This window comes from Catharus ustulatus, chromosome 31 (genome assembly GCF_009819885.2).
Source record: "Catharus ustulatus isolate bCatUst1 chromosome 31, bCatUst1.pri.v2, whole genome shotgun sequence".
In the NCBI taxonomy this organism is placed as follows: Eukaryota; Metazoa; Chordata; class Aves; order Passeriformes; family Turdidae; genus Catharus; species Catharus ustulatus.
The window spans coordinates 56,944-70,987 of record NC_046251.1 but is presented as its reverse complement, the minus strand read 5'-3'; the positions used below and the strand labels follow the sequence as shown (position 1 = coordinate 70,987).

At 57.0% G+C, this 14,044-nt stretch overlaps 1 protein-coding gene across 4 annotated transcripts; it reads right to left on the bottom strand.

The window, feature by feature from the left end:
- Positions 1-925: 925 nt before the first annotated feature.
- On the bottom strand, positions 926-13,738 carry VDR (vitamin D receptor). 4 transcript variants are annotated; one of them, XM_033083080.1, is made up of 10 exons: positions 13,673-13,738; positions 12,897-12,951; positions 7,529-7,679; positions 6,087-6,217; positions 3,555-3,739; positions 3,333-3,447; positions 2,792-2,963; positions 2,288-2,439; positions 1,913-2,029; positions 926-1,219 (listed from the first exon to the last, which is right to left on the bottom strand). In XM_033083080.1, exons 3-10 carry the CDS (start codon positions 7,675-7,677, stop codon positions 960-962), a joined length of 1,281 nt encoding a protein of 426 aa, XP_032938971.1. In that variant the 5' UTR covers positions 7,678-7,679; positions 12,897-12,951; positions 13,673-13,738; the 3' UTR covers positions 926-959. The 4 variants fall into 4 exon arrangements, with proteins under 4 accessions (XP_032938971.1, XP_032938970.1, XP_042636017.1 ...); XM_033083079.1 differs by having other exon boundaries at positions 2,792-3,447; XM_042780083.1 differs by lacking the exon at positions 926-1,219 and having other exon boundaries at positions 1,767-2,029; positions 2,792-3,447.
- Between the last annotated feature and the right edge of the window lie 306 nt (positions 13,739-14,044).

Genomic DNA, 14,044 nt, shown 5'->3' with positions numbered 1-14,044 from the left:
GTGGCGAACCCCCCCTGGCGGCCGGGACCGAGGACACGCGGGGCGGGACCGGGACAGACGGACAGAGGGACAGACGGACAGTGACACCTCCACCCACCTCTGGGACAGACCCACACGGCCCTGCACAGCCCCCCTGGGGACCCAGGGATGGACACACAGGCACGGACAGACACACGAGCCTCGGGCGGAGGTGATGTGCCCAAGCAGGAGTTTATTGGCCAGAGCCGGGGACCCTCCGGACACTGGGGACCCTCCGGCCCTCGGTCAGGGCCTGGGGGAGCTGTGATGGCTCTTCCCAGGGGTCTGGAGCCCCCCAGCTCCCCAATCCCTTCCCAGGGTTTGCCCTGGGTGGGACCAAGGGCCGGAGCCGTGTCTAGAACACGGCCGGGGGAGGAAGCCAGGCCGGGCTGGGATCCCGGGGGCCCTGTCCCCTCCCAGGGGACATCACCCCATCCCCCAGAGGGCCCGGCTCCGAACTGGGGGTGACTCCTGGAGCTCCCCGGCTCCCCCCTTCCCGGGGAGTGCAAACAAAGCTCGTCCTGCTCTTCCCTTAGACGGTCGAGGACACAATTTCCCCTCGCGGGGCTCTCTCAGCTGCCTCTGGCTCATCCCCGTCCGGCGGCAGCGGCACCCGGGGTGCGGTGGAGCCGTGGGGACATCGCCCCTGGCAGCTCCTGCCGGGATTCGGGGTGTCCGAGCCCGGGGGGAGCAGAGCACGGCCCCAGTTCAGCTCCCGGCGCTTCCCCCTCGGAACCAGACGGGATTGGAGGCAGCCCAGCCCCGAACCACCCCCGCAGGGATCGCCGCTCCCGCACCGGGAGAGCCCCGAGCAGCGCTGCCACAGCCCGGCCCCGCCGGGCCGGCTCCTCCTGCCCAGCCCCGCCGGGCCGGCTCCTCCTGCCCAGCCCCGCCGGGCCGGCTCCTCCTGCCCAGCCCCGCCGGGCCGGCTCCCCGGGCGCTCAGGAGATCTCATTGCCGAACACCTCGAGCACCAGCGGCGTGAGCTGCATGCTGTGCTCGGGCTGGAAGGACAGGCAGCGGTACTGCCGCGAGTGCTCCTCGTTCAGGCTGCGCAGGTCCGCCAGCTTCTGGATCATCTTGGCGTAGAGCAGGCGGCTGCCGGGCGGCGGGTGCCGGGCGCGGATGTAGCTCTGCAGCACCTCCGAGAGCCGCTCCTGCAGCGCCTCCACCCGCCGCGGCTCCCGCACGCCCGGCCGGTCTGCGGAGGGGTTTGAGGGTTTGGGGTCATTCCCTCCCTTCGGGGGGTTTGACGGTTTGGGGCCATTCCCTTCTTTTGGTGGGGTTTGAGGGTTTGGGGTCATTCCCTCCCTTCAGGGGGTTTGAGGGTTTGGGGTCATTCCCTCCCTTTGGTGGGGTGTGGGGTCATTCCCTCCCTTCGGGGGGGTTTGAGGGTTTCGGGTCATTCCCTCCCTTCGGAGGGGTTTGAGGGTTTGGGGTCATTCCCTCTCTTCAGTGGGGTTTGAGGGTCTGGGGTCATTCCCTCTCTTCAGTGGGGTTTGAGGGTCTGGGGTCATTCCCTCCCTTTGGGGGGATTTGAGGGTTTGGGGTCATTCCCTCCCTTGAGGGGGTTTGAGGGTTTGGGGTCATTCCCTCCCTTTTGTGGCTTTTTAGGGTTTGGGGTGATCCCCGCCCTTTTGTCCCTTTTTAGGGTTTGAGGTGATTCCTTGCCCTTCCTGGCTTTTTAGGGTTTGGGGTGATCCCCCCCCTTTTGTCCCTTTTTATGCTTTGGGGACATTCCTTCCCTTTTGTCCGTTTTTAGGGTTTGGGGTAATTCCCTCCTTTTTGTCCCTTTTTAGGGACAAAGGGTGTTTCCCCCCCTTTTGTGGGTTTTCAGGATTCAGGGTTTTCTCCTCTGTGGGTTTTTAGGGTTTGGGGGTGGGTTTGTCCCTACCTGGGGACAGGATGCAGATGGCCATGAGCAGCACGTGCTCCTCCTCGTGCAGGTTCAGCTTCTTCAGCCCCACCTGGAATTTCACCAGGGGCTCCAGCAGGTCCATGCTGTGCCCGGCTGTGGAGAGAGCGGGGCCTCAGAGGGGCTCTGGGAAAGGATCTCGTCCTCTGCAGGGGGATTTGTCCCTTTGGAAGGGGATTTGTCCCTTTTGGGAGGGGATTGTTTCAGACACATCGGGGTGTGCCACACTGGGGTAGCACTGAGGACATTTGAGGTGCCATTTGTCACCTAAACCCCCAAGATTTGGGGCAGGAGCCGCCCCCTTTCTGAGCACAAAACCAGGGAGTGCCGGGATTTGGGCTGGGATCGCCGTACCCTGGGTGACATCGCTGACCCTGTACTTGAAGTCGTTGCTGCCGCAGGTCCAGGACATGTCCTCGAGGGTGAAGGACTGGTTGGAGCGCAGCATGATCACCTCGATGGCGCTGCACTTGAGCAGCACGATCTGGTCCTCTGCAGACAGATCCCTGCCAGAGAATTTGCCCTCTGGGTGGGGGTGCTTGGGGACAGAGGGGACACAGGACAGGCCCAGGGGGAGCTGCCACCCCCAGGGTGTTCACCAGGCCCTCAGCTGGGGCTCCCTCCCCAGAAATTTCCATCCCAGGCTTTTTTCAGGTGCATTTTTGCCCCAAATCTTGGAACAAACAGAACCTGGGGCCCGTCACGAGCCCCTCGAGCACTGAAGGAGCTCTGATGGAATTTGAGTGTGTTTTCCAGGGTATTGGGAAAAGAGGAGAACCCCAGGGATGGGGAGAGCCAGAACACAGAGCTGGGAAGGGCAGCACAGAATTCCCTGGATTTGGGGACCCAAGGGCTCACCTGAATCCCGGGATCATCTTGGCAAAGCCGATCACCTTCTGGATGCTGTAGCTGACCAGGTCAGCCAGGTGCGGGAGCATGGAGAGCTGCGAGAATTCCAGGTTCATGGAGGAGCTCTCGTCCTGCTCCTCCGGCAGCGCCAGGCTGGGGAACGGCGCCGGCTCCGCGGAATCTGCGCGGAGGGAAAGGCTCTGAGGGGCTCTGAGGGGCCCTGGGGGGCTCTGCGCCGCTGTGAGCCCCCGCAGGAGGTGAGGAAAACCTCGGGAATGCCAAATTCGGGTGGAGCTGCTCCATCTCTGCCCCCACGACCTCCACAGGGGTGATTTTGGGGCCGTTTGGGATCCCATTCTGGGAATGTGGGGTGGGGAGGAGGAGGAGCAGGGCAGACCCTCGTGGTGGGGCTGGTTTGGGCTCTGGCAGAGCCCTTCCCCACCCCTGGAACCTGGGGAGGTTTGCAGCATCACCTCCAGCCCAGAGCGAGTCCCGGGGTCCCTCCCTGGCTCCCAATCCCAGTTTGGGGCCGGGAGGAACTGGGGCACACCTGGGAATGTGCTGAAGCCGAAGAGATCCGAGGAATCCTCCGAGGACAGGTCCTGGGTGAGGAGGGACGAGGATTTCGTGGCCCCTCTGCTGCTGGGGTTGCTCCTCACGGGGGGCTGGGGGAGAAAACAGAGAAAGCTCCCTGAGGAGCGGGGCTGGCAGAGGGATTTGTGCGTTTTGCAGGGGGGATTTGAGGCACAAAGGAGATTTTTGGGGTCAGTACCCGAAATTTGGTGAAGTCGGCGTAGGTGGGGTCGTAGGTTTTGCGGTGGGCCTCGAGCAGGACGTCGATGACTTTCTGCTGCTCCTCTGAGAGTTTGGGTTTGAGGCTTTCCTTCAGCGCTTCCTCCTCCTTCCTCTTGAGGATCATCTCCCTCTTCCTCTGCACCTCCTCGTCCGTCAGGATGACTGGGAGGGAGAAGGGGTGGAATTAGGGACGGGAACAACCCCTGGAAAATCTCTTTTCCTCCCCAGTCCCTCGGCCCTGCTGTGCCAGGGGGTCTCTGGTGCTTTGGGGGCACCGGGGCCGTGCCAGCCCTGCTCCCTCCTGTTTGCTCAGTGCTCTGACCTGCCGGGTTCACCCAGCTCCCAGCTGCCACCACGGGTGTCCAACGCTGCTTCAGGGCAGCTTTAATCTGATTTTTAAGGTCAAGGCACAGCCAAACCCCCCCCGCCCCGAGGGTTGGGGCTTTATGGCTTTTATTGGGGTGGCGGCGCTCACAGCGGCCAAAGGTTGGGCTCCACGCGAGGCTGGGCCTGTTTGTTTATGGAAAAAAGCACCCGGGGCAATTTGGGCTCAAATCTTCACTTTTTTTATCAACAGCTCCCAGCCCTGAGCAGCCTCAGAGGGGCTGGAAGGACAAAAAGCACCGGGGAGCTGCACAAACCAACTCCTGAGAGCCCCCAAAGCCAGAGCTGCCTTTCCCCAGCCCCAACAGGGACCGAGGCTCCCAGGGGCTGTTTTGGAGCTCCCAGGGGTTGTTTTGGAGCTCCCAGGGTTGTTCTGGAGCTCCCAGGGCACAGGGACCCCGTGCTGGGAGAGCCAAGGTGGAACGGAGGGCGGGAGGAGCTGCCCCGCTCCTTTGGCCAAGGGCGATTTTCCACTCTCCATTCTCCACTTTCCAGCCTTGCACAATCTCAGAGGGGCCTGGGACACCTCAGCAGGGCTGCAAGGTCGCTCCCACCTCTGCCTGGGGAGGAAAAAATCAGGATTTTGCCTTTCCCCCATCCCAGTCTTTGTCCCAAAAAGCATCAGACCCAGGTGGGCACTGCCTGCTCGGGTTCCCATGGTAAAAATCCGTGGAGGATTTTGGGGGCTCATCAGGAAAGCCCCAACACCCCTCAGCTCCAACAGCTGGAAGAAGGCAGGAAGGGGCAATTCCAGATTTCCTGGCTCCCCAGCAGGTGGGAAAGAGCAGATTTCCCAGCCCGTGACCCAAGGGAGAGCGGTGAGGAGAGGACAGGGTGACACTGGGAGAATTCCCAAATCATTCCCAAATCCCTGGGGGGTTTTCCTGCCTGCCCAGTTTGTCCCCAGACAGACAGAGAGCCACCAAGGTTTGCCCAGGGAAGGGTCTGCCTGGGTCAGACCCCCACAAGGCCCTGCTCCTCTTCCTCCTCTTCCTCCCCGTCCCACATTCCCTGAATCCCAACACCCCGTGGAAAACAAGGCCTTGAAACCTTCCCCATTCCCTTCTGACACCTAAAAATAACCCCAACATTTCGTCCCCTCTCCTTTTTTCCAGCAGCAAAGTCCATTTTTAGCTATTTTTAGCCTCTCTGGGCCAGTTTTGGTTAATCCAGGCAGGATTTGCTAACAGGGCTGTTTACACGTTAACTCCCTTGAGGAAAACACGGAGAAAACCTGGAGAAAACCCCCTGGAATTGCTGCCCAGGAACTTTCCAGCCCTTCCCGGGAATTAATTGGCTGCTGGTGCAAATTAAAGCACTTCCCTCCTTAGGGGCTCCTCAAAAAGCAGGGACAGCTCCCCAGAATTTGGGGACAGCCAGTGTGGGGTGTGGCCTTTTCCTCCCTCATCAATCCCAACAATAAAATCCAGGGATTTCCATCAGGATCACTGAAAATGTAAGCATTTTTTTCCCCCACCAGCACCTCCAAATTCTGATTTTCTGGAGGCCCCAAGGTAACACCAGGTTCTGTTTGCTCTCATTTAGCACATCAGGGAAAGGGCCCTGCTTCCATATCCCGAATTTCCAGCTCCATGGACACCCTGCCCAGCAGAAAATGTTCGCTTGGAGCTCTCCAGGGGCACCCAGCTCCTCCCCGGCACCTCAAACACTTTTTATTTTTAAAAGCCACTTATCTCTAAATACACCCGGAGAAAACAAACATTTGGGCTGTGTTTGTGTGTTTGGACTGGGCTTTAAAACCGCTTTAATTCCCTCTGCTGTTGACTTAAGTCCCTGCTTTATCCCACATGGAAAAAAGGCTCGGAAAAAAAAATCCCAGAGGGAGAAGAGGAAAAAGAAGAGGAAAACTGAACCCGGCTCCACGGGCATGGGGAAGCTGATCCAACTCCCCCCGTGGAGCAGGGAAATGCTGGAAAAGAGGATTTTCAGAGACACTGGGAGCTGATTTTCCTCAAAAAAAACCAGGAGAATCCATGAGGTAACAACTCCTGGATGGGAAGGAATCATTAAGCCACCGCTCTCAATCATTACCCGCTGCTTCCCCTGCCCTTTGCATCGCCCTGGGCAGGGCCCGGGCAGGGGTCACTCCCGGCCGGACACTCACACTCCTTCATCATGCCGATGTCCACGCAGCGCTTGAGCCGGCAGGCCTGGCAGTGCCGCCGGTTGTCCTTGGTGATGTGGCAGCTGCCGTTGAAGGGACAGGTGAACATGGCCTTCTTCTTCATGCTCCTCCTGCAGAAGGGCAGGGAAGGGGAAAACCTTCCTGGGGTGCATCCCCACCTTCGGCCGCCGCTCCGAACACCGGGAGCTCCAGGGGAAATTAAACACCCAAGGGGTTTGTCCCACAATGGCTTGGGGGGAAACGACCTTAAACCCAGCTTGACCAGGCTGCTCCAGGCCCAGCCCAGCCCGCTGGGTTTGAGGAGGTTTTTGGGTCCAAGCAGGGATTGTTTTCAGGCCAGGAGGGTGGAAGGATTGCACAGAAATTCCCCCAGCAGCAAAACAAACCCCAGTCTGGGTTTAAGGCCAGCTGCCCTAAGCCCGGCTTTGCTGGCAGAACTGGCCTGAGCACATTTTGGGTGTGCAGGGAGAGGAATTCTCGCTGCAGGACACGGAGAAAGGAGCCCGAAAATGACAACCCTGAGCTGCAGCAAAACCACAGCGCGGCCGGGCGGAGCGGGAGCGTGGGGCAGAGGACAAGGGGTCAGAGCCAAAATAATCCAGGGAAGGAGGGCCAGAGCCTTCCAGGAAAAAGGGTCAGAGCCAGAATCTTCCTGGGAGAAAGGGTCAGAGCCAAAATATTCCAAGAACAAAGGATCAGAGCCAAAATAATCCATAAAAAGCTCATTTTTTTTCCACAAAAAACCAGGGAAAGGCCAGGAATGCACAAAAAATGAGGGAAAAACATTCCCAGGGCTCAGGACAGCCCAAAATTCCAGGTTTGGAATGAAAATTGCAGCTTGGGTGGCTCTGGAGGCTCCCAGGGTGACACAGGAGCTGGGCTGGAATTCCATGGAAACCATTCCCAGGAGGATTTGGGATCCCAGGGGCTACAATTAGAGAATTCCAGGCCTGATTCCCAGCCTGGAGTGAGGGAATTGCTTTGGGAGATGGGGGCAGAATTCCCAGGGGGGACAGCAGAATTCCCTGGAAGTGCTGGGTTTGGGAAGAGCTGCTCCAAGGGAACCCCTGGCCTTCCTCATCCCCCAATCCCAGAGTTTTTTGAGGAGATTTTAGGGCTCTTTTGGCTCAGGAAAAATCCCAATTTGTTACCCCAGGGAGTTATCTCACACTGCCCCCTTTTCCTGGAGTGCTTCAAGGCTCCCAGATCCATGAAAAAACCCTGGGAAAACAGGGGGAAAAACCATCCCAAGGTTCCAAACCCACAAAAAAAAAAAAAAAAAAAAAAAAAAAAAAAAAAAGAAAATCAACAATTTCTCCCCCTTAAACCAGGGGAACGCGGCACCGCCCAGAATTCCGGGCCCAGTTCAGGATCCCATGGATCCCCTTTGGGCTCCCGAGGTTTCTGGGATCCAGGCACACCTGAAGAAGCCCTTGCAGCCCTCGCAGGTCATGGCGTTGAAGTGGAAGCCGGTGGCTCTGTCCCCGCAGACGCCGCAGATCCTGGAGACGTTCCGCTCGGGATCCCCGCTGGGATCCGCCAGGGAGGTGCTGGAAGCGCCCGGATCCATGGCTGGGAGGGGAAAAATGGGATTTGTCACTAAAATTCAGGGCTTCTCTCTGAATTCTACCTGATTTGAGGCACAAAATTATCCCTAAAAATCAGGATTGTCCTTGGATTCCCCCCTGATTTAGGCAAGGAATTTTTATTCCTGTTGGCTCTGGGCATTAAAACCACCCCATGAATCCAATTTTTGGGATTCTGGAATGCTGGGAAATCTCTGGGATTGGGAGAGGCTCAGTTAATGCCTCGTTAATGAGGCAAAACAACCCCAAGGCTCCTTCAAAACTCCCTGGTGCCTCTGGACTGGTTTTCCTTTAAAAAGGGGGAAAAAATCCTGCTATTTTCCCATTCCAAACCTGCCCATTCCCAAATTCCAGAGGTGCCTTTAAATCCATTAAATATCGACTAAATCCCAATTAAAGAATTCCCTCTGCTGTGGGGCTGTTTTCCTGAGTGGGATTTTGGGGCTTTCCCTGGAATTCCCTGGGACAGCGTTCTCCTCTCCCACCATTCCCACCCCAAGCCTGGATTTTCACCTTCATTCCTTTAATTCCTTGGGAATTTTGCTTTCATTTGGATTTTTCCAGCCAGGCCCCGGGGTTGGGCTGGAGCATCCCTGGGGATCCCTTCCCGTGGAATCATCTAAAACAGATCCCAGACAGGGAATTCCCGACAGCCTGAAGGAGCTGCTCCACTGGGACATTCCAGATAAATAAAAACCCAAGGAAAACCGGCAGAGGGAAGGGGTGAAAGTTTCCCAACGGAATTGGAGCAAAGAGCAGGGACAGATCCAACGCCCTGGGAATTCTGTCTGGGAAAAACGAGACCAGCAACTCCAGAGCTCCCAGCCCTGGCACAGGAGGGATGAGGATGAGGAATTTGGGATCCACAGATCTCGGTTTTCTCTCTATCCCATAAAAAATTGGGAATATTCCAGGTTAAGCCCTTGGATTGCCATCCCACTGCTCCTTTTAAATGGGAAAAATCCAACTGAACTGAGCTTTTCCGGGGATTTTCCCAAAAAAGATCCCTCCATGGAAAGCTTTCTCCCTTTTCCAAGGAAAAACTCAAAAAATGCAGGAATGGGATTTTTTCCCACAGAATTTTCCCTGTTGCTCCTCGAACCCTTCCTGGATTTCCTCCTCCTGCCCCAAATTCTTCCCTTTGCTCCCTTATTTCCATAATTCCAGGCTGTCCAAGGAATCCTTCCTCTCATATCCCAAAAATCCCAGGGAAGGCGGACAGGCAGAAGCTGCCCCTGCTTGTGGCAAATTCCAGAACTCCTCCGAGCTTCTCCCTGGATTTCGAAATATTTCCAAACAGGTTCTGACTCTGTCACTCTCTGAGGAGACTAAACCACCCCAGGAAAACGCAATTCACAGGAATTTTCAACATGGATACGTTTTTTTGTTTGTTTGTTTGTTTTTAAAACCAACTCCAGCCTCCCTTGGGCATTTTTTTTGCTCCAAAGGGAGAAAAATTCCAGCAAGATCCCAGCAAAATGGTCCTGAAATGTGCCCCGAAAACAGGGATTGGGGAATTTCAACCTTCATTCCCTGGATTGGAACAAGGATTGTCAGAAGCTGCTGGGGCAGGACCCCTGGGAAGGTTTGGGGTGGATTTTAGGGAAAATTCCTCATCCAGAGAGGGGTGAAGCACTGGAAAATCTTCCCAGGGAATGGGCAGGGCCCTGGGGCCGCTGGAGCCCAAGGAATTTTTTGGAAATGCTGTTGGGTATTTGGGGTTTTTGTGCCCAGTTTGGGATTTTCCAGGATTCCAGGGCAGGGTCCGGGACCTGCGGCCTCGGGGCCCTTCCAGGCCCTGCCCCACCATAAACTCATTTCCCAGCTCTCCTGCTGGTTAAAGGCCGATTTCCAGAGCCATTCCCAGCAGGAGAAACCCCCTGGATTTGGCTGAGGGGGATTTTTGGTGTGGGATGTCCAAAATCCACCCAAAATTTCCTCCCAATCTCCAGCTGACGGGAGTGAGAGCCCCATCCCTGTGTGGGAGTGGGGAGACAAAATCTGAGCCTGGAAATGGCAAATTTTGGGCAAAAAGGGTCAAAAACTCAGTGTTTCTGAGAAATCCTGGTTTTCATTCCAGCTGGAGCCTCTCAGTGGGATATTTCCAATTTTAAGTGGGGAAAAAACCCAGTTTAAGTAATGTAATCTCTGATACTGTCCCAAAATCAGGAATATTTGCAGCTCCAAGGCCTTCCCAAAAAACTCCAGTGACCCTAAAAACCTCCAGGGACACAAACCCAACCCAGCCCCTGTTCAACCTTCCCAGAAATGGTGAATTTTCCTTGGAAAAGGAATTTTGGGTGGGATCACAGCCCCCTGTGCTGCTCAGAGACCCCAAAAGGGGCTCCAGACCCCAAGCCGGGTTTTAGGGAGGGCGACAAGGACGAGCTGGATCCCAAATCCTGGCTTTTCCCACCTGTCTGGGCAAGCCAGGAGGAAAATTCCAACTGATCCCAGCACGTGACGGGGCCGGGCCCTGCCCTGCCTCTTCCCTGGCAATTCTCCTGCTGCTGGAGCTGATCACAAATTGGGGGAAGTTTTGCTTTGCCCCTTCCCGAGGGGAGCTGCAGCATTCCCAGTCCAGCTGGAGCAGGAATGGCTCTTCCTGGGCTACAAAAAACCCAACATTTATATTTTTGGATTCAGGGATCAGATCCCACCTTGCCCTTTTTCCCACACAGCCATTCCCAGACATTTGGTGCCCAAGCTCCCCCTTTGGAAACGCCGCCCCTGGGAGCAGGGAAGAGAATTTCTCAGGAATGAGAGAGCCCCAAAATCCCAATTTTTGGGCCCTGTCCCGGGGGGGTGCAGGGGCCACCCTGGGCAGCAGCAGGACACAAATCCAGTCTTTTCCCGTGCAATTCTTGGAGTGTCCCAGCCCCTCAGGAAGGGATTGTGGAGCCCAGGACTGGCACCAGAATGCCAGGAGGAAATGGGAAAAGACCACAGAATTCCCAAAAAAACTGCTGGGAAGGGCTCTCCCTATTTGGGAAAAAATGAAATCCTCTTTTAGTGCTGGAAGCAGCCCCAGAGGAGCCCTGGGAAGGAGTGGAGCCTCACAAGCAATTCCCAGCTGCGGCGATTCCCAGGAAATCCGGGATTTGCTGTCCCCTCCCAGGGCCGCCAGGTAAGCCCAAGGCCAGGTCTAAAAACAGAGCTGCGCCTTGCCAGGCCTGAGCAGAGGATTTCTGGGGATGGGAGGGATTTTTTGGGAGCTCTCTGGGGCAGCAGGGACAGGTGAGCCCAAATCCCTTCCCTGGGACATGCCTGAGGAAAAAGGAATTTTCACAGGAAGTCCTTCCTTGGAGCTGGAAAAAGAGCCTTTGGAGGCCCCAAATCCCTGTCCATTCCCTACCCCTGGGATGTGCCTGGTGCAAAAGGGAATTCTCATTCCCCAGAACCCCGACTTGCCCACGGAAGGAGGAGGAGGAGGAGTGGGAATGATGCAGCAGCCAGGGCTATTGCAGCCTGGAATTGGGAAATTGGAGCAGCAGCCACGCCTGGGGCATGGAGAAGGTGGGAAAAGCCTTAGGAAATGGCTCAAAGTTTTCCAGAGAAAAACTAGGAAGGTTTCACGTGCCAAAAATGCCCTTTTCCAACTAATTTGGCCCAGGAAGCAGGAGCACGCTCAGGAAAGGAGAATCCCTACAGGAGGACATGGAGCAGCTCCTGGGACTCCTGGGAATGAGGAAATGCCGTTGGATGCCCGGATCAAAATTCCAGGTGTTGCTTTCCAGCCCTTTTCCGCCCTTTTTCCGTTTATTGGCGCGGGAAGGGGCGAGGGTTGAGCTGATAAGGGCCGAGATAAGAGCGATGGGCCCGGGCAGGAGCTGAGTCAGCAGAGCTGGGGTGAAGTGGCAGCACCGGGGGTGGCACCGGGGACATCCTGGCACTGCCACCCGGCAGCTTTTTGTTCCATTCACACCTCAGTTTAATCTGAATTTCCCTGCATTTTTGCTCCCTTTCTTTTCCCCATATTTCCCCTGGATTTTGTTCCTCTCACCCCTCATTTTCCTCATAATCTCCATGAATTTATTAAAAAAAAAAGAAAAAATTCCCATTCCTCACCTTTTTAAGTTCCTATTTCCATCCCAGCCCACCTCCAGCCAGGATTTTCCCTCTCCCAATCCCTGGCAATTCCACAATTTCCCCTCAGGGAGCTCAGGCCAGGCTGGCTCTGCTTTGGCTCGGGCACAGGAGGTTAAAAATTATTCCCTGGAGAAGGATTAGCCATTAAATAGGAAAAAGACTCCTGGATTTTCCATTTATTCCTCCCTAAACACGGCAGGATTCAGTGAAACACCCCCCAGCCATGACCCCAGGTGTGTTTTCACCTGGGAAAAATCTGATTTTTGGGATTTTTGTTATTGCTGGGACATCTCAGTCCTGATCTGGTCACGCCCTGGAGATCTGGGGCAGACATCTCCCATCATCCTCATCATCATATCCCAGATTTTCCTCACTCCAGGATTGCAGAGGGAACCCAACCTCACCCTGGCATTTTTCTCCCTTTATTTCACTTCATTTCTGCCAGGTCCAGCCCAACCCGAGGATTTAAAACTTTATATCACTTTATTTATGCCATTTTTGCTCCCCTTGGTTTCCCCATATTTCCCTGGATTTTTGCTTTCCTCAGACCTTGGGGTTTCACCATTTCCCTGGATTTCTCTCCATTCACCCTCGGGTTTAATCTTAATTTCCCTGGATTTTTCTCCCCTCACTGCCAAATTTACCAGGATTTAATCTTAATGTCCTGGGGTTATTGCTCCTCTTGCTCCCCATCATTTCCCTGGGTTTTCCTCCCTCTTCCCCGGGTTTAACCCGGATTTCCCGGGATTTTTTCCCCGCTCACACCTTGCTTTCCCTATCACCTCCCCGGATTTTCGCTCCCCTTGGTTTCCCCCGCTCCTTCCTGGGTTTAACCGCAATTTCCCGGGATTTTCGTGTCCCGGCGCGGCCGCGGTTCCTGCCCCGAGCCGGAGGAAGATGAGTCACGGGCGGCTCCGGGGGAGGAGGAGACGCCGCAAAAACGTCGCTTCTCCCGAAAACCTCTTTCCGAGAAGAATACCCAAATTTTCTCGAAACATCAGCCTTGAAAAGGTGAGGAAGAAGCGGCTCAGCCACCCCAAACCGCCCCCAAAACTCTTCTGGGATGCCCGGGGGAGGATCCCCTAATGCCTGGTGCATGAAAATCCCCCCGTACCTTGATTTTCCTGGTGCTGGCACGGCTCGGGATCGCTCCAAAACACGGGAAGGCACTGGGGAATTTAAAAGGACGGCGATTAATGCCGTGCTGGGCAGCTCAGCACCCCCCAAATCCCCCCCCCCCGAAACCCGAACTGGGATCTTGAACGTGGGTTTAAATGGGGCGCTTAATCACGAGAGCAGCCAGAAACCCTAAAACTCAGATGACAGAAACCCTAAAGCCACACGAACACCCCCACGGTCCCCAGAAACTCCCCGGTTTCGAAGGCCCCCAAAAAGGGGCAGGACAGCGGTGCCTTCCGGGACGTGGGGACGCCCCGGAGCACCTCAAAACTCGCGGGTGAACTCAGATTCCGGAGGTGGCCAGGGCTGGGACTGGACACTCCCGGACCCCGCTAAAACCGGGAGCCACCGCCATAGCGGGACGGCGACACCCCGAACGCGAACGGGATCCGAATTTGGGCAGGGAAAGCCCCGGGAGCCCCCAGCCGAGGCGGAACACGGGGGGCCAGGGGGGCTCACAGTGGACCCCGACCCCTCCCAGGGCACCGGGGGGGTCCGGCACACCCGGGACCCCCGAACCAGCACGGGAACAGCGCGACCCAAACCAGGAAGCTCCGGGGAGCCTCAACGCCCGCCCCGAATCCCTCCCGCATACGGGGACATCCCGGGAGAGCCCCGTCCCCGCGTCCCGTCACCCCCAAGGTCCCCCCACAGCCCCCGCACCCCGGATCCCCCGGGAACAGCCGCCCCCGGTTCGCCCGCAGCGAGCACCTCCGGTGTCCCGGGGAGCGCCAGAGTCACGGCGGGGGGTGAGCCGGGCCGGGCTGGGTTTGGCCAGGCCCGATGTCCCCAGGGTGCTCCCGGTGTCCCCAGGCCGGTACCTGAATCCCGACCCCGCTGCCGCCCCCACCCCGCCCGGTGCCGCCTTTAGACGGGAACCGGTGCCGCGGCCCCGCCCCCTCCGCGCCCCGCCCCGCCAATGCCAGCGCGGCACCGCCTTGGCCACGCCCATATTCGCCATATTAGGCCAGCGATGGGCGTGGTCACGGCGGAGGGGGCGTGGCGGGGAGTTGCACGTGGCCCCCCGGTGGCGCGGGGGCTTCCCCGGAGGGGCCGCTCGGGGTCCGGGGCCGCTCGGGGTCC

Bases quoted from the DNA above. Each gene is read 5' to 3' on its own strand.
- VDR (XM_033083079.1), bottom strand. From the start codon at position 7,677: ATGGATCCGGGCGCTTCCAGCACCTCCCTGGCGGATCCCAGCGGGGAT. The intron at 3,448-3,554 runs GTACTGACCCCA...TTTCTCCCCCAG, and splicing joins CCGACTTCACCAAATTTCGG to CCCCCCGTGAGGAGCAACCC. The intron at 2,440-2,791 runs GTGAGCCCTTGG...ATTCTCTGGCAG, and splicing joins AAGATGATCCCGGGATTCAG to GGATCTGTCTGCAGAGGACC.